At 40.2% G+C, this 20,525-nt stretch overlaps 1 protein-coding gene across 25 annotated transcripts in view; it reads left to right on the top strand.

Moving 5' to 3' along the window:
- DLGAP1 (DLG associated protein 1) overlaps positions 1-20,525 on the top strand; it is a 1,139,806-nt gene that overhangs the window by 791,532 nt on the left and 327,749 nt on the right. For 21 of the 25 annotated variants that reach the window (XM_049901332.1, XM_049901333.1, XM_049901313.1 and 18 more), the window contains one exon: positions 19,531-19,745. In XM_049901332.1, coding sequence (XP_049757289.1) covers positions 19,531-19,745 — 215 coding nt within the window. Of the gene's footprint in view, positions 1-5,884; positions 5,992-19,530; positions 19,746-20,525 lie in introns of all 25 variants that reach the window. The other 4 variants (XM_049901330.1, XM_049901331.1, XM_049901336.1 and 1 more) reach the window with 1 other exon arrangement.

Below are 20,525 nucleotides of genomic sequence, written 5' to 3'. Positions count from 1 at the left end.
ATAGGAAATGAAATGGGGGACATTACAACAGACCCAAGTGAAATTAAAAGGGTCATAACAAAGTATTATGAAAAACTATACTCCAAAAAATTTGAAAACCTAGAGGAAATGAACAAATTTCTAGAAACACACTACCTACCCAAACTAACACAAAATGACTTTGAAAATCTGAACAGACCCATAATAAGAGGAGAGATTGAAAAGGTAATTAAAAAAAAAAAACTCCCAACAACAGAAAAACCCTGACCCAGATGGCTTTACTGGAGACTTCCACCAAACATTTGGAGAAGAGCTTACACCAGTAATATTCAAACTATTTCAGAACTTAGAAATGGAAGCAATACTTCTGAATTCATTCTATGAAGCCAGTATAACCCTAATACCAAAACCCCAGAAAAGATACCACAAAAAAAGAAAATTACAGACCAATATCTCTCATGAAAATAGATGCAAAAATTCTCAACAAAATTCTAGCCAATAGAATTCAGCATCATATCAAAAAAATAATACACCACAACCAACTAGGATTTATACCAGGTATGCAGGGATGGTTCAACATTAAAGAAAATCAATCGATGTAATCCACAACATAAATAAAAGGAAAAAAAAGAATAACATGATCATCTCAATCATCACAGAAAAGGCATTTGACAAAGTTCAACACCCATTCCTGATAAAAACTCCCAATGAAATAGGTATAGAAGGGATATTTCTCAAAATAATAAAGGGCATCTATGCAAAACCAACAGCCAACATCATTCTTAATGGAGAGAGGCTGAAAACATTCCCCTTGAGAACAGGAACAAGACAAGGATGCCCTTTATCACCACTTCTATTTAACATTGTGCTGGAAGTCCTAGCTAGAGCAATAAGTGAAGAAACAGATATTAAGGGTATCCAATTGATAATGAAAAAGCTAAACTGTCCCTATTTGCAGATGATATGATACTATACATAAAAAACCCAAAAGACTCCACGAGAAAACTACTGCAACTAATAGGAAGATTTAGCAGATTAGCAGGATACAAGATAAAACATACAAAAATCAGTTGGATTCCTATACGCCAACAGAGAGAATGGCGAAAAGGAAATCAGGAAAACAATACCATTTATAACAGCCCTTAAAAAAATAAAATACTTGGGAATAAATCTAACCAGGGATGTAAAACTACAAAACCCTACTGCAAGAAACCAAAAGAGATCTACATAAATGGAAAAAACATACCATGCTCATGGATAGGTAGACTCAACATTGTGAAAATCACAATTCTCCCCAAGGGATTTTCAAATACAATGCAATCCTGATCCAAATACCAACAACATTCTTTAAAGAGATGGAAAAACTTATCATTAACTTTATATGGAAGGGGAAGAAGCCCTGGATAAGTAAAGCACTATTGAAAAAGAAGAATAAAGTGGTAAGACTCACACTACCTGACCTTAGAACCTACTATACAGCTACAGCAGTCAAAACAGCCTGGTACTGGTACAACGACAGATACATTGACCAATGGAACAGAATTTAGAACCCAGATGTAAATCCATTCACCTACGATCTTTGACAAACATCCAAAGTCTATCAAATGGGGAAAAGGCAGCCTTTTTAACAAATGGTCTTGGCAAAACTGTATGTCCATCTGCAAAAAAATGCAACAGGACCTATACCTCACACCATATACAAAAACTAATTCAAAATGGATCAAAGACCTAAATATAAAGCCAAAAACTATGAAGTTCATAGAAGAAAAATAGGATCAACGCTACAGGTCCTAATACACAGCCTTAAAAGGAAATAAACCACAACCAACAACACAAAAATTCTAGAAGATAAGCTAAATAACTGGGGTCATCTAAAAATTAAACACTCATCAAAAGACTAAAAAGAGAAACTACAGACTGGGAAAAAAAAATTAGCTATTACAAATCAGACAAAGGTCTAATCTCTAAAATCTACAAGAAAATCCAACACCCCTACAACAAAAAGACAATACAATTAAAAAATGGGCAAAGAAAATGAACAGACACTTCACCAAAGAAGACATTCAAGGGGCCAATAGGCACATGAGGAAACACTTGCTATCACTAGCCATTAGAAAAATGTAAATCAAAACCACAATGAGACACTATTTCACCCCAGCATACTAACACAAATCAAAAAAACAGGAAATAGCAACTGTTGGAGAGACTGTGAGGAGATCAGAACTCTTATGTACTCCTGGTGGGAATGCAAAATGATACAACCAGTCTGGAAAACAATATGGCACTTCCTTAGAAAGCTGGAAATAGAAATACCATATGATCCAGCAATCCCACTCCTGGGAATATATCCTAGAGAAATAAGAGCTGTCATGCAAATAGACATATGCACACCCATGTTCATTGCAGCATTGTTCACAATAGCAAAAAGATGGAAACATCAACAGATGCCCATCAACAGATGAATGGATAAACAAACTTTGGTACATACATACAATGGAGTATTACCCAACAATAAAGGACAACAATGAATCCGTGAAGCATCGCATAACATGAATAAATCTGGAGGGCATTATGCTGAGTGAAATAAGTCAGTCACAAAAGGACAAATATTGTATGAGACCACTACTGTACTGAAAAGGCTTACACACAAAAAGAAACAATCTTTGATGGTTATAAGGGAGGGGAGGGGTGGGGATGGAAAAACCCTAAGTAGACAATAAATAAGTGGCAACTTTGGTGAAGAGTAAGATGGTACACGATACTGGGGAAGCCAGCACAACTTGTCCAAGGCAAGGTCATGGAAGCTCCCTAGACACATCCAAACTCCCTGAGGGACTGAATTGCCGGGCTGAGGGCTATGGGGACCATGGTCTTGGGGAACAACTAACTCAATTGCCGTAACATAGTTTATAAAGAAAATGATCTATGTTCTACTTTGGTGAGTAGCGTCTGGGGCCTTAAAAGCCTATGAGTGGCCATCTAGGATACTCCACTGGTCTCACCCCTTTGGGAGCAAGGAAGAATGAAGAAAACTAAAGATACGAGGGAAAGATTAGTCCAAAGGACTTATGGACCACATCTACCATGGCCTCCACCAGACTGAGTCCAGTACAACTAGATGGTGCCTGGCTACCACCACTGATTGCTCTGACAGGGATCACAATAGAGGGTCCAGGGCAGAGTTGGAGAAAAATATAGAACAAAATTCTAACTCAAAAAGAAAGACCAGACTTGCCTGACAGAGACTGGAGAAACCCTGATAGCATGGCCCTGGACACGCTTTCAGCTCGGTAATGAAGTCAGTCCTGAGGTTCACCCTTCAGCCTAAGATTGGACAGGCCCATAAAACAAAACAAGACTAAAGGTGCACACCAGCCTTGGGAGAAGGACTAGAAGGCAGGAGGGGACAAGAAAGCTGGTACTAGGGATCTCAAGGTTGAAAAGAGAGAGTGTTGACATGTCGTGCGGTTGTTAACCAATGTCATAAAACAATATGTGTACTAACTGTTTAGTGAGAAACTAGCTTGTTCTGTAAACCTTCATATAAAGTACAAGAAAAAAAAAAAAAGATATTTACCATAGACCTCAAGCTCTGTTGTGTTTATCTTGCAATCCTTTAGGATGCTTTTAGTGTTATATTTCACTGGAACTTAGAGCCAACTCTTGCTGCTGGGTGATGTGTGTTCTGTGCCATTACTTTGAGGTCTTTTGGTTGTTCCAAGCATGCATCTAATACTGACTACTTGTTACAGTTTTCAAAATGTTGTAGCATTATAACTGCCAACACCTTAATGCTTAACTATGCTCAGTTTAATACTTACTAATGTTCAGTGGAAAAATTACTGTTACTAAGTTTTGAAACTCTTACAGATAGCATGTTTGATGAAACGTGTGTAGACATTTGAGCAAGACAAACCCGGCTTTCCATTCTGGCTCTCATTTGCTAGGTGTAAAATTTAGTGTAAGTTATCTAATAACCTCTCAATTTTCTTATCTTTGAGATGGGATTAATAAACACATAGGGTTTTGTATTCAATAAAAAAATGTGTGTGCATCGTTATTGTTGTTGCTAAGCTAGCTGTCATTAAATCAGGCCCGACTCATGATGACCCTTTGCACACAGAATGAAACACTGCCCAGTCCTGGGTCATCCCCGTGATTAGTTGTGGATCAGACTCTTGTGATCCATTGGGTTTTCATTGGCTGATTTGCAGATGTAGATTGCCAGGCCTTTCTTCCTATTCTGCCTTAGTCTGGAAGCTCCACTGAAGCCTGTTCAGTATCATAGCAATATGCCAGCCTCCACTGACAAACAAGCAAGGCTGCACATGTGGTTCACTGATGGAACTCGAACCCAGGTCTCCCACGTGGAGGACAAGAATTCTACCACTGAACCACCAATGCCTCATGTGTGTATTACCAGTACCAGTGGCCGTGGAGTCACTTCTGACTCACGCCGACCCCACGTGTGTTAGGGATATTAACCTGGTTACCAGCAGGCCTTGAAGCTACATGTTCCATGTTGATATGCTGAATGGGAGAGGAATATCTTTGTCCTAGGATTCAAGAAAAGGCCCAGAGGCTCATGCTGATGGACCCACCGGCTTAGGTCCCATGCTAAGTCCTGACCCAAGCAGTGAAGCTAGGGGAATGTGATGTGCTACCTGGCTTAGCCCAACCGATGCCTGTGCTATGCCTTGAGGAAGGGAGGAAAGTTTCCCCAAAGCAAAATCAGGGAGGCAGGAAAGCCCACCAGTGTCCACTGTAGTCAAAACACAGTGTTGATACTTAATAAAATTCGCTTCCCTTCCTGGTCCCCACACCACACTGGGGCCCAGTATCTTAACTCCTGTTTTTTGATGCAGTGTCACAGGGCATCTGCCTAGCAGATAGTGCTCCATTTGTCGTCTGCCGTCACCTCAGTAACATTTGCCACCAGCACTCAAAGGCCACAGAGTCCCCTTCCTGTGAGGGCCACAGGTGCTGCCCTGTGTTTCTCTCACCGTACCTTTTCTCAGTGGGCTTAACGCGCATTCCTTCAACAGCCTGCCAGGGCAATTTTACCACAAGGGAAGAGGATCTATGCAAAGATACTTCAAACCCAGTGGGTCATTAGAGCTGCCGCAATTTAATACGCAACTCAGCTTGACTTGTTTCACAGCTATTTTTAGCCATTTTCTTCATCCATCTCCCAGATTTGCCTGATCCACTTAAAACTTGTAAACCCCTTTGAGGCCACAGACTGTTTTATAAATTACTGCTGGATTACCTGGCACCTGCTATGTTGCTAAGTACACTGTCCAAAACCAAATCCACTGCCGGCAAGGCGATTCCAACTCATAGACACCCTGTGGGACAGAGTAGAACTGCTCCATGCGGTTTCCAAGGCTGTAATCTTCATAGAAGCAGACTGCCACATTCTTCTTCCAAGGAGCAGCTGGTGGGTTCAAAGCGCCAGCCTTTTGGTTAACAGCTGAGCACTTTAACCCCTGGGCCACCAGGACTCCTAAGTACACTGTAGATACCTCTAAGCATGTGTGGATGAGAATAATTATATAGGGTCACAGTGAACAAAGCACCATTGCACTCCGCTGTTGGCAAAGTTCTCGTCTTTCCAGAGCGTTTAGAAAGGTTATTTGGAGGGAGATGCGGCAAAGGGTAAAAGCCTTATTTAAAAAGAGGTGGGTAATTACTCTCATACTTAAAAGGTAATTTTAAGGAATCTGAAGGAAATTAAGTTTTACACACACTCCGGGCTTCAAGGGGAGTTACGAAGGACGGTTGCCAGGGAAATCATCCCCTGATTGGAAGGAAAATGGCAATCACACCTGGGGATCTGCACGCTGTATCTCTGTAATTTTCCTATTCTTGCTCTTTTTTCTGCTTTTGCTATGAGAAGAGCAAGCTAAAAGACTACAGGGACATTTGTGCCAAGTCACATTTGTCAAGTTGAAAGCTGTGTGTCACAGAAAAGCAGTTCTCCCAGCTGCAAAGAAGATGCAAAGGAACCCAGCAAGCAGGATGCTGAGAGCTCGCTTATAAGTGCTTAGGAGGTTCGATGTGACAGCCATTCCTGCGAGAAGCTGTAAGCAATTAAGACGTTAAAATCTGGGGTGAAGCCTGCTTGCAAATGCTGAAAGGCCGCGCTTGCAAGGTGTGGCCGTCCTGTAAGTCTTCTACTCCCCATATACAGCTGAGAAGGGAGCCACCAAACTGTGAAACAGCAGACGCTGTTCATAATTATTTTAGGTGTTTATTATTTTAAATCCTCTTTTAACGTGCTACCAAATAAGTGATAATATTTAGGCTTAGTTCAATAGTCATATAATAACATTACAGTTGAGTGGGATCATGCGCTCCGTTCTCTTTTTGGTTCATTCATTCATTCACTCAATCAACATACATTCATCAGAAGCAGGGTGATACCATGAAAAGCTTCGTTGTCAAACAAATGCAGACTCTTACTAGTTATTACGACCTTGGAGAGGTCATTTCACCTTTTCGAGTCTCAGTACTGCAGGATTAAAATGGAATAATAACGCCTATACTATAGGACTGCCGTGATGATGAAAATTAAGTACTATGTACACAGCTCTGAACCCTTTAAGGGTATTCTGTGTCAGATCCCTAGCTCACCTTTTATGAATGCAGGCTCTCTTCCTCCATTTCCCCTATTTCCTATTTTCTCCTATTTCCTCTTTCTCACAAAGCTCAACCAATCTCCTTCATATACCTGGTGGCTTTCATTTAAATTGCTTAGGGAAAAATAAATAGTTGCTGAGAGGTAGCCTTGCAAATATAAACCAATTAGTGATAGCCACCATATTAATCAACATTCTGCCTTGCTAGGTTGTCTTTATTTCTACCTAATCAACCAAATACCTAAGTTGTTTCTCCCAGCTTCCTTGGTTCCTGATAAAATAGACCTTAGCCTTCCAAAGCCAGTCGCCATCTGGTCGATTCCGACGCATGAAGGCCTCATATGTGTCAGAGTAGATCTGTTCTCCACAGGGTTTTCAATGGCTGGTTTTTCAAAAGTAGATTGCCAGGAGTTTCTTCCGAGCCACCTGTGGGTGAATTCAAACCCCCAATTTTTTGGTTAGCCATCAAACATAGTACTGTATTTTTACCCAAATAATGTGCACCTTCTACGTTTGTTTGCCAGCTACTCCCTCCCCCCACTGAGGTATTTTTGTACGCACCATTATCCCTTTTTTTTTTTTTTTTTTTTACATGTTGCTGCAATGCCTCATGAAAATACCTCTTGAGGGGGAGGGAGCTGTTGGCAAACAAATGTAGAGGGTGTATGTTATTTTCGTATTTACGGTAACCATTTGCACCTACCAGGGACTCCACCTCAGCCTTCGGTTGCATCCGTTTTCCTCCTGACTCTGTGTAGCCCAGATCTGTGCACGGAATTTCCTCAGCCTACCCTTGTATATCTTAGGACAGGACATACGTTCCATTTTAGGTGTCCCAGCTTTCTAAGAGTCTTCATTTCTCTTGTGGCTCTCAGACTTCCCAAAATCTCACACACTTCTATCACTCCAAACCTCCCTACCCAACTTCCCACCCTGAGGTGACCTGCCCTTGAGAGTCCTTCACACATGGCTTCATCTCCCAGCCACCGCTGACACAGAACGTCTGACTAATTCTTTAGTTACGCTTTGACAATCGCAGTCCAGCCAAACAGTACTCAAACCACATGTGCTTTTGAAGAGCCTTTTTATAAATAAGCATTCCCATGTCTGAAATAGCATTTCTTGTTGCTTTTATTTCAAGGCATTCCATTATTTCAAATCAAATCTATTATTTGTTTTGGTTTTGTTTTTGTTTTCCCTCCAGACAGACTTTTCTTAAAAAATAAAACCAGTTGCCGTCACGTCGACTCTGACTCATGGCGACCCCACATGTGTCATAATAGAACTGTGCTCCATGGGATTTTCAATGGCTGACTTTTCAGAAGTAGATCACCAGGCCATTCTTCCGAGGTTCCAAAATAACAATTGTTCTCAAAAGACAACCAACTTTGGTGAGGATAAGACAGTGCATAATACTGGGGAAGCCAGCACAATTTGACCAAAGCAAGGTGATGGAAGCTTCATAGACACAGCCAAACTCCCTGAGGGACGGAATTACTGGGCTGAGCGCTGGGACCATGGCCTCAGGGGGACATCTAGCTCAATTGGCATAACATAGTTGATAAAGAAAATGTTACACATCCTACTTAGGGTGGGTAGTGTCGGGGATCTTAAAAGCTTGTGAGCGGCCATTTAAGATACTCCACTCTTTCACTTAAAGCACAATAAAAATTATTATAAAAAAAAAATGATACTCCACTGGTCCAACCCCACTGGGAGCAAGGGAGAATGAAGAAAACCAAAGACACAAGGAGAAGATTAGTCCAAAGGACTAATGGACCACAACTATCACAGCCTCCACCAGACTGAGTCCAGCACAACTAGATGGTGCCCAGCTACCACCACCAACTGCTGTGACAGGGATCACAATAGAAGGTCCAGAACATAGCTGGAGAAAAATATAGAACAAAATTTTAACACAAAAAACAACCAGACTTACTGGTCAGACAGAGACTGGAGAAACCCCAAGAATATGGCCCCTGGATACAATTTTAACTCAATACTGAAGTCACTCCTGAGGTTCACCCTTCAGCCAAAGATTAGACAGGCCCATTAAACAAAATGAGACTAAAGGGGCCCACCAGCTGAGGGGCAAAGACGAGAAGGCAGAAGGGGACAGGAAAGCTGGTAATGGGGAACCTAAGGTGGAGAAGGGGAGAATGTTGACATGTTGTGGAGTTGGCAACCAATGTCACAAAACAACACGTGTACTAATTGTTTAGTGAGAAACTAATTTACTCAGTAAACCTTCATCTAAAGCACAATTAAAAAAAAAAAAAAGAGCCTAAACACATCTGTATGAAACAGGAAAGTATAAAAAGTGATCCAGAATAACTGAAAAAGGAACAAATAAAATTCCTAAATAAAAACTATAATAATCTCAATTAACAATTCAATGGATATGTTTGGTAATACATACAATACTGAGAGAATCTGTGAACAGGAAAAAAAAAAAAAGACAGCCTAGATCTGAATATGCGGGGGAATGATCTCTGGACTGTGACTGGCAGCCCCTACTTAGGCACTGAGTCACCTTGAACTAGTTACTTATCTCTCTGGACTCCAAAGTCTTTATTTGACCAGCTGGAATTACAATACTCCTCTAATCTCACATGGTAGTTGTAAGAATCACAAAACAGTATATTAATTTATGGTTTTGACACAGATTCTTGAGACAGACGAGTGCTGCTCTTAGTAAGTTGGCCGTACTCAATATGAACATTAAAACCAAACCAAACCTGTTGCCATAGAGTTGATTCCAACTCATGACAACCCCACATGTTTCAGAGTAGAACTGTGCTCCATAGGGTTTTCAATGGCTGTAATCTTACCGAAGCAGTTCGCCGGGCCTTTCATCTGCAGTGCTACTGGGTGGATTTGAACCGTCAGCCTTTCGGTGAGTAGTTGAACACAAACCATTTGCACTTCCCATGGACCTGAAAATATGAACATTAAGTTTTGTAATTACTTTCCCAAGGATACACACATTTCTTGTTCTTATTTTCATACCTATTTTGTAAAAGAGTATTTAATTAATTTGAAGACATACTTTTCACATTTTAATATCTCTGTTATTGGGATCCATTTTACAATCGATGGAGTGTCAGATTTTAAGAGACTCCTGGCCAAGAAACAAAAGCAGAATCACCCCACTCCCCAGTGAATTCAAATGAAAACTGGTAATGAAATCAGGTAGAACTCCAAGAGGAGACACTGGAGAAGAACCAAGCTGGGTCTATAAGGAGCCCCACATGTGGTGGCACCCAGATTTACCCCTCTGTCAGGATCACTAGCATTCTACCATATCAAGTTGAAAATTTCACCACAATCTTTACAATTGAACACGTGTTGGGAAAGTTCTGGTTTCTTCCTTTGTTTTATGCTCCCACATTATGAGCTTGACCCCACTAATAAATGTGTGAGAACTTTGTTTTGAAAAAACAAATTTTCTTAACAGACATCAGTTTTTTCTTAATTGTACAAAAAAATATATCTTTTTTTTTTTACATTGATTTTAACTGAGGTTTTTTACATATTCGGTAAAATATGGCACTTTGATCTTCAAGGAAAGCGGAAGATGGGTAAAAGATACAACAACTAGTCTATTCAAAATGAAAACTTTATTAACCAAATAGGGATAGGACCCAAAAAAATCTACAAAGTATTTAAGACACTGAGAACAGACACTATTACTTTAAATCATGCACCTTGTAAAAGCTCCCTTTGGCAAAAGATTTTTAAGGGTCCCTAGTTGTTTGTCCTATATCAGAAATCTAGGCAATGTATATGTGGCTTGTTCTTTAAGCAAAATGAACTTACTTAGGAAATTTACGGCTTTAAGTACTGGGATGATTCACTTTTTGCAATACTGCTCACCTTTTGACTTTAACAGAAACCCTGGTGACATAGTGGTTAAGAGCTATCGCTGCTAACCAAAAGGTTGGCAGTTCAAATCGACCAGGGGCTCCTTGGAAACTGTATAGGGCAGGTCTGCTCAGTCCTGCAGGGTTGCTATGAGTTGGAATCGACTGGGCGGCAATGAGAGAGTTTTTGTTTTGTTTTGTGTTTTACTTTAAAGACGTAGAAATCTTTCTCTCTAATCAGGTATTGTTTGACTTGAATTACCATGTAACCTTGATTTTCATTCCTTTGGGATAGCCACACACACACACCTCTAAGATTTCTTTAACAAACAATTGCCAAGGAATGTTTTAGAGTCAAAAAAGGCCCATAGCTGACTTTAATGAGCCAAAAGCAAACCCATTTTTTGAGTCCTTGGGTGGCGCAGTGGGTAAGCACTGGACTACTAACTGAAGTGTTTGCAGTTCAAATCCTCCCAGATGCACCTTGGAGGTTAGGCCTGGCTTGGGTTGCTGTGAGCTGGAATTGACTCAGTGGCAACTAAAAACAACATTCAAGACCTTAGACTGAAACAGATTGCATACATAAACAAATAAAAAAATAATAGTAGAGTCTTGTTTTCATGTGAAGACACTGCCTCTATAGCTAAGAAATCCTGGTCTTGGCCAGCCTAATTTTCTTCAAAAGTCAGTAATGAGATATGGTTATACTTTTTGTTTGAATAAGTATGGTGAAAAGAATACAACCCTGACACACACCTTCCCTGACTTTAAACCACGCAGTATCCCCTTGTCCTGTTTGAACAACTGCCTCTTGATCTATGTATAGTTTCCTTATGAGCACAATTAGGTGTTCTGGAATTCTCATCTTAAAAATGTTACCCATAATTTGTTATGATTCATACAGTCATATAATCCAAGAAACTGGACTATATGAAGAAGAACAGGGCATCAGGATTGGAGCAAGACTCATTAACAACCTGGGATATGCAGAAGATACAACCTTACTTGCTGAAAGTAAAGAGGACTTGAAGCACTTACTAAAGAAAATCAAAGACCACAGCCTTTAGTATGGATTACACCTCAACATAAAGACAACAAAAATTCTCATAACTAGACCAATAAGCAACATCATGACAAATGAAGAAAAGATTGAAGTTGTCAAGGATTTCATTTTACTTGGATCCACCATCAACACCCATGGAAACAGCAGTCAAGAAATCAAAAGACGCATTGCACTGGGCAAATCTGCTGTGAAAGACCTCTTTAAACTGTTGAAAAGCAAAGATGTCACCTTGAAGACTGACCCAAGCCATGGTGTTTTCAGTTGCCTCGTATGCTTGCAAAAGCTGGATGATGAATAAGAAAACTGAAGAAGAACTGACGCCTTTGAATTGTGGTGTTGGCAAACAATATTGAATATACCATGGACTGCCAAAAGAACGAACAAATCTGTCTTGAAATAAGTACAACCAGAGTTATCCTTAGAAGCAAGGATAACAAGACTACGTCTCACATACTTTGAACATGTTATCAGGACATGCTATCAGTCCCTGGAAAAGGACATCACGCTTGGTAGGAGGGCAGCAAAAAAGAGAAAGACCCTGAATGAGATAGATTGACACAGTGGCAGCAATAATGGGCTCGAGCATAACAATGACTGTGAGGATGGCACAGGACCAGGCAGTGTTTTTGTTCTGTTGTACATAGGATTGCTATGAGTCGGAACCAACTCGATGGCACCTAACAACAACAGACTTTTTGTTTAATTGTACTTAACCGTTTAAAATATAACTTTAATTAGACAGCCTTTTTGAAAATAAGAAAATTCATGCCTAAAAGGGTTACAGACACACAGGAAGTGACAGAACTAAGAGTAGGTGTTTAATTGTTTATTAAATAATGTATTGTACTGCTTTCTTCAATTCTAATTTAGGCACATAAAGCTATAAATTTCCCTCTAAACACTGTTTTAGCTGCATGCCACAAATTTTGATGTGTTTTATTTAAACTGTCGTTCAGTTCAGTACAGTTAACTGTAGATTAAAACACTAGCATTATCTCCTGAGGGACTTATTCTGTATGGCTTTAGCTCACAGACCTCCCAGAGCTACTATGCCCCTCTTTCAACTGAGTCTGAAAAAACCTAGAGGGAAAAACAAAAACAAAAGCTAGCAGTAGCAGAAAATTGTCTACTTCCAAAGGTTCGAGAACAAAGATGTTTATCTTCTATTGCCATTTTTCTTCTCATAGAGGAGATGTATATATATATATATAAACACTGGTGACATAGTGTTTAAGAGCTATGGCTACTAACCAAAAAGTTAGCAGTTCAAATCCACCAGGTGCTCCTTGGAAACTCTGTGGGGCAGTTCTACTCTGTCCTATAGGGTTGCTATGAGTTGGAATTGATTCGACAGTAATGAGTTGAAAGATAGATAAATAGGTAGGTAGGTCGGTCAATAGATAATATTTTTTATGTATAATTACCTATGTATTCCATTTACATTATATTCTTATACTAGAATATCTACTCTAATGAATAAAAGAATATCAGCTAATATGCTGCTGCTTTTTAATCCCCAAGATATTTATGGTGCTCCATGATCAGCTGCTAACCAAAAGGTTGACATTTCAAATCCACCAGCTGCTCCTTGGAAACCCTATGGGGCAGTACTTCTCTATCCTATAGGATCACTATGAGTCAGAATTGACTCGATGGCAACAGGTTTGGTGTTTTTGGTTTATACTTAAAAAGTGTCCATGAACAGACAGGCTTCTAATTATTATTCTCAGATTTGATTGTGCTTTGAAGCTCACAATCTGCATTGCCACACATGCCTATTCATTATACATGTATTATCATTCCCATTTTGCAGATGGAAAAGCTGAGTCACAGAGGTGCAGTGTCTTATCCAAGCCACACATTCATTCATTCATTCATTCAGGGACATGTTTGCCTACAAACTTACTACATTTCTGGCACTGTACTAGGAATACAGGGATAAATAGACACTTGCCCCCCTTCACCTTTCCCTACCTGCCTCTCCCCCACCTCTGTGACTGTGAACTAGACAGAGTAGAGCCTTTATGCAACCCAGGTCCCCTGACCCCAGCCACCAGCTTTGAGAGTCCTCATGTATCTGGAGGCTAGGGACAAGGTTTCTAAAAAGAATCTTCTCTGAATACAAAAATTGTTCCCATGGAAATTCCTTCCCCCTAAGATTTCTGCTTTGTGAGCCAAAAGGAAGCGAGGTTGCCCAGGGCTGCAGCTTGGTGTCTCTGTCCTCCGGAATAGAAGACAAAGAGCCACCAGCACAGAGAGCTGTATCTTGCTTCTTAATGGGGGATTCTAGCTTTAAAATGACAGGAAAAGGCAGTGTATTAGGAATTTAACTAGGGTTTTGATTAACGTATTTCCATTATTTCTGTCCATCCATTACTAGTGAAAATTGAGAGCAAGCATCAGTCTTCTGGGAAAACCAATTTTATCCATAGTTAGGGCACATCTCTGTATTTGGTCCTGGGCTGGGAGCTGGGATTCATGCAGAACACATAAAACAGCAATTTAGTGAGCGCTTCTGTGTGCTTTCTGTGCACTATCTCACTTAATTCACACAGAATTCTATGGAGGAAAACAGACAAGGAAACTGAGGCACAGGAAGCTAACTTGTTTAAGGCTGTAACTAGTAACTGGCACCACAGGGACTCAAGCCAAGGCAGTCTAACAGCAAAGCCCATGCTTCTAACCTTTGGCAATACTGCTCCCCACAATTTCATCAAGCTTACAAAGCAGCTGGAGAGATGAAACCAAGGCACATAAAATAAGTTGTGTTTATAAAATCCATTTTATTATTATGAAAACAAGTACTCAGCATGGTCGTAGATCAGGGGTTGGCAAACTGCTCCTGTGGGTCCTAAGTCTCTGTCACAACTACACAACTCTTCCCCTGTAGCTGAAAACCAGCCACAGGCAATATACAATAAATGGGCATGGCTGTGTGCCAATAAAACTTTACTTACAAAAACAGACATGGGGCCAGATTTAGCCTGCAAGCTATGGCTGACCCCTTATGTAGATGATAGATGCTTTAGATTTTAGGAAAGGAAAAGATCAGTTTAGACTGGAGCAGTTGGAGGGAACTTCAGGAGGCCTGAGTTCAGCTTAAAGTGGACATGAGACAGGCCTCCAAGATCCCACGTGATCTGGCCCCATCCCCCTCTAGCCTCTCTGCGTATCACTCGCTCGGTACTTTCCAGCCATGCTGGCATTTTTTTCCCTGTGCTTTGATTACACCAAGCTAATTCTTACTCCAGGGCCTTTGCACTGGCTGATCCTTCTGCCTACGAGCTCCTCCTTCACATCTTCCCAAGGCTGTATCCTTGGTCATCAGATCCCCTCACAGATATGACCTAGTCGGGGAGGCTTCTCTGAGGAACAGTAAATGCAGCCCCAACCACCGCTCTCTGTCACATCACCCCATTTTATTTTCCTCAGAGTATTTACGCTATCCAAAATTGTCTGTTCCTTTACCGGTGTACTCATCTACCATCTGTCTTTCCCTGCTCTCCTTCTAGAATGTGAGCTTCATGGAATGGGGCCATAGTTTGGATTGTTCTATATTTGTTTGATTTCTCTCTGTCCCCAGCTCCCAGTCCATGGCTGGCAAATAATCAAAAAATACTTGCAGAAGTAGAGAAAGAAGCCAGGGAGAGAAGGAGGCTTAAAGAGAAACTATAAGCATGCCACATTCGGTGCTGTTTTGTTGTATCCTGGCTGTGACTGAATAGACTGTTGCCCTCATTTTTTTTTTTTTTTTTTCTCATTAGAAAGGCCAAACATCAGTGCCTATGATGCTGTTTCCATTAAAAAAACACCCTCATCCTGGAATAAGAGGAGAAAGCCACCGGTTGTGTTGTTTCTTGCTCAGGGGTCAGTCTTTGGTACTTATGAACAATGACACATGGTTAAATTATAGACTGTACCTGAAATAGAAAAAAAGCACACTAACCCTCAATTTGTTTTATCAAAAATAAAGCTCGCTATTGGAGCAGCTAAACATAAGCATTAAACAACAAGTAAGCCTCATTTTCTCTAATCCATAACTATTTATTAGATTGCTTTTTTTTTTTTTTTTTTTAATGTTTTTTGTGTCCAACCACCTCCTAGGCTGGTGCAGACAAGCAGGACATTAGGCTGGCCTAGCCTCCACAGGGCCCAACTCCTTTCCTCTGTGTTCCTGTTCCCCGCTTCTTACCAAAGCCTCCGATCCCTTCAACCTCTGTGCCAGCCATAGAGAGGGCTTTCTCAGACAGCTGTGAGGTAAACCTCTCCTTTGGGTTTCCCTGAAGCAGAAAGACACAGCAACCTTTGACTAGCTCCCTATAGCAGCTACGGCCACACAATTGACCTCTCTTTCCAACCAGAAGCGAATAACATTTCACTCTTTGGGTCCCTTACAAAATGGCATGCTTTCTCAGAAAATTATGTACCTGAGCAATGGCTCTCTTTTTTGCTTTAGATTTTAAGAAACTCAGAATCAAAACTGTGGCTCGATTATAGCAATTTGACTGGTCCTTACAGTTCAGCAACAGCTTTCTTCTCCAAGGTCTTGATTTTCTGGTTCTTTACATTTTTCCTAGAACTGATTCCTAAATTATGTTATATGTAATCTTGTTGCAAGCTACCTCTAGGTGTTGAATAATGGATTATTTTTCAAATTCCATTCTAATGGAAGCCACTCTTTCCATCCAACATTTTAGCTGCTATCATTTGAAATTTATGTTTAACTGGAAAGCACACAGATTAAATACCCCTCAGATGGTTCCCTTAGCAACAGTTGCAGCCTGCTTTTAGTACAAGCCCAGGTTTTGTCTACAAACTAACTATGAAAAAAAAATTTTTTTTTAACCAGCTAAATAGAAATTTGTCATGTTTCATTTGATATGCGATTTTTAAATGTGTGTGATTAGTCCCTGACATACCACAAAGAGCAATGTTTATGAATTGTGTGTCAATCCTGAGAGATGACAAGGGTTATATGTGCCGCCTCGGACCCTCAGCTGTCCCAGTGAATTTTTAAAATGTAATTGCCAAGCTGATGATAAGGTTCTGAACATGATCAGATCTGTGTAGTAAGTTACCTGCCAATGTAAGGAAAACAAAACTGTTCTCAACATTTTAAATTTCCCTAAGAAATCTCCTCTCTTGCTGTGGTGATTTTTTTTTTTTTTTAATCCATGAAAGAAAAAACTCTACATTGTTGCTAGCAAAATTAACAAAAGGCAACAATGTCATATGCAATCAGGGGCAGATGACTCAATAAGGAAGGTAAGCACAGGCTTACTTGTGCTTACTTACTGATCTACAGTGAACAATTTCACATGGTTTTCACTGCACCAAAGTGAACCCTTGTGATATTATTCACTACAGATTAGTAAGTAAGCACAACTAAGCGTGTGCTTACCTTGCTTCTTGGGTCACCCACCCCTGCCAGGGACTGTAAATTTGAAATGAGGCTTTGATTCTGTAGGAAGGTGTTGTGGAGTTGGGAGAGAGACAGATGCCAGCCATACCTAGAAGCAGACTCTTTGATTTGGTGGGAAAAAATGTGAAACTCTTCACTACAGATGATCTGGTAAGCAAGCTAAGCACCATGCTTACCTTGCCTACCGGCTAATCCACCCCTGCACGTGACGGATTATGAAGGCATCATGCGATTGTAATTGTTGAGTGTGCAGATGCCATGAAGCACAGCTAGTACAAGAGGTAGAATAAAACGGTGGTCAATAGGAAGGCCTTGGGGCTGCCAGGTCAAAACTCGGCCTCTGTCCCTTACTAGCTGTGGCTTTGGGCCAGCTATGACCTTCGTTTTCTCATTTGTAAAATGGAATAATACTAATACGACCCTCAGCTGTCTGGGTCAAATGAGTTAATATTTCTAAAGCATTTAGAGACGTACCTGCACATGGCAAGCAATGTGTAAAATAAACGTATTGCAGAGTGAAGCTGAAACTCGGTTCATACTTTTCAGCATTTGAACTTCATACTGCTGTTCTCAGGTTCATGGAGAGTGGCATCTCATTAATCTGATATCTGCACATACAGGCGTTCAATTTACACGGCTAAGTGTATATAATCTAAGGAAGAAAGACGGTGCATTCTTAGTGGAACTTCTATTTTCACTTCCTAGGACCTGTAACATTTACTAATCTTTGTCTAGTATGTGGATATGCCATCGTAGACAATGTTCTTAATACTGTTGATTTAAAATCCATATATTATTAATCATGAAATTTAAGTTAATTAAATTCTGATGTTTGGCATTCAAGTGAAATGCTTTGAATCCCAGCACTGCCATTCACTACCTTTGTGTTCTGTGGCAAGTTCCTTAAGCTCTTTGAGCTCCTGCTTCTCACCTGAGATATACAGGAAAAATGCTTACCTCACAGAATTGCTGTGTTGATGAAATTAGGTCCTGTAAGCTAATTGTTTAGTAGAGTTAAATGTTTGTAAATGAAATACCATCTTATGTCAATGCATAATCAGTATATAATTAATGTCTAACATAGTAAATACCTTTTCACCTTCTCATCGCAAACGTGGCCAGTTCCAGGCAGCTCATCCTGGACACTCCTGCCCCCATCACCATTACTGATAATTCCTATATCTCTTCAGGACATATTCTACTTATGGCACCACATCTTAACCTTACCAGCGTGTTGACTGGAAATTGTTCCCAAATTGATTCATGCTTTGTCTTTTCATCTGTATTATAAGTACCTTGAGGACAAGAATCAGACCTTCCTTTCGTCTCTCTTAATTGAGCCTTGTTCAGGGTTCTGTGCACTGCAGACTGTTACTTCTTGATGAATAAAAAGAATGATCGTTATGCATCTATTTTACCAAAATGGAAGAGGGATGAGAACCTAGGCTGAGTTCATGTTGAAGTAGAAAACCTAAGAAGAACTGAAGAGAAAGTCATAAAGTCTAATACGAACTGTAATGCCTTTCTAAACTCGAAGGAAATGAACTTGAAGAGAGCTATGTACTGAGAACCTTATCTTGTGTGTTACCCACAGTTAGGGACTTAGACTGGGATCCAGGAAAGCAACAGAAAAATAACAATTCATGTAAGAAGTGCCTGGATGGCACAAATGTTTAAATACTTGACTACGAGCCAAAAGGTTACAGTTCGAACCTACGCACAGGTACCTTGGAAGACAGGTTTGGCAATCTGCTTCTGAAAGGTCATGGCCTTGGAAACTCTATGGAGCAGTTCTACTCTGCAGACATCGGGGTCAGCATGGGTCAGAATTGGCTTGATGGCAAGTAACAATAGTAGCTACATATACTGGGTAGGTAGAGTAACCATAAAGCCAAAGGAGGAGAAACTGTCAAGAGGTGGCATGTGGGTATATGTGTGTAGAGGCCAAGGAAAATAAAAATTTAGAAAAATGTCATTAGCTTTCATGACAAGGTCATTGGACACCTTTAAAGAGTGCTTCCATAGGTCTCCGGGGGCCAAATCCGAATTCAGAGGGACTGAGAAAGAAATAGGTAATTGGGAAGTGATGCAGCTGGTATAGACCACTGATTTAGGTAGATGACAAATCAGATGCGAGATGTTGGAGATGAAAGCTTCAAGGAGGGCGTAGATAACACAGAAAGCATTCTTGAATTTTAAGTGGAAATTGAAACAGATCATTGACAATCTCAAGTAAAACTGCTCTCCTTTCTAATGACCTATTTCTGCCCAACTTAACCATCATCACTGTGAGAAAACTGAGAACTGTAAATGAATCAGAGCCAAATGGTTTCCATTTTTCGTAATATACAGTTTATTTTAAAAATTAAGACATGGATTTGTGTGTAAACAAACTATTTTCAAACCTGTGATAGTAAAACACTGTTGTTGAAGTTAATGTCTAAAGTTTTCATTAATCATCCATATTGCCCATATGCAGAGTCATGCCATAAAAAAAGAAAGAAAAGAAAAAGCAAGATTTTCTTTAAAAAAAAAATAATTGTATGTTTTATATCTGACTAGGTTCCTCAAGATGAATGGTCAGGGTACACTCCTCGGGGTAAAGACGATGAAATTCCATGCCGAAGAATGCGGAGTGGCAGCTACATCAAGGCCATGGGGGATGAAGACAGTGGCGACTCAGACACAAGTCCCAAGCCTTCTCCCAAAGTTGCTGCACGAAGAGAGAGCTATCTCAAGGCTACCCAGCCATCCCTTACAGAACTCACCACACTCAAGTAAGTGGTCCTAACATGGTTCTCTGATGTACGGCACCTTGACACTTAGAGTGAGCGGGACAGAAAACATCCTAACATCCAGTGGTGATGTGCTGAATGGCCTATCAATGTAACATTGAGTCTGACTTGTATATAACTCAGTGCCTTCAAAGGCCATGGGCATGCAGGTATACTCTACACAGACCATAAACTAAATCAGCAACCTCTAAGAAGGGTTTGAAAAATCCAGAATGGCTTCTGAAAAGAAATGAAATTTCTGATCAGTGAGACGTATCACTACCCAGGAACGTTTGTTCAGCCACTAAATCTGCAGAGAAACTCTTCTTTAAAAAGCCCTTGAATTTTTCAGATTATTGAGTAGTAAAGTATTATCTTGGAGAAACAATTCATGCTTGAAAATTGGATGTTATATTAAGATTTGTGATACGTGTTTTTTAAATTTGGGCACTCAATACGTATTATAATTTTGTAAGGCCTTAAAAATGGCTTCTTGCCTTGAAAAATATACTAATAAGTAGAACTTGCCTCCATTTGTGCTATTTGTAAATGACTAGCAGTATTACAAATGAAAGTACTAAAATTGATTATTTTTAAGCAAGGCTTGATTAATATTATTTATAGAGAGAAAATCAGAGCCTTAGAACATACCATCATGTAGATCTAGAGACAGGATTCCATTACCCAATGCCATTGAGTCGATTCCCACTCACAGTGACCCTGTAGGACAGAGTAGAACTGCCTGATAGCTTCTAAGAAGTACCTGGTAGGTTCAAACTGCCA

This window comes from Elephas maximus, chromosome 11, assembly GCF_024166365.1.
Source record: "Elephas maximus indicus isolate mEleMax1 chromosome 11, mEleMax1 primary haplotype, whole genome shotgun sequence".
Classification (NCBI taxonomy): Eukaryota; Metazoa; Chordata; class Mammalia; order Proboscidea; family Elephantidae; genus Elephas; species Elephas maximus.
This window is presented reverse-complemented; position numbering and strand designations above follow the sequence as displayed.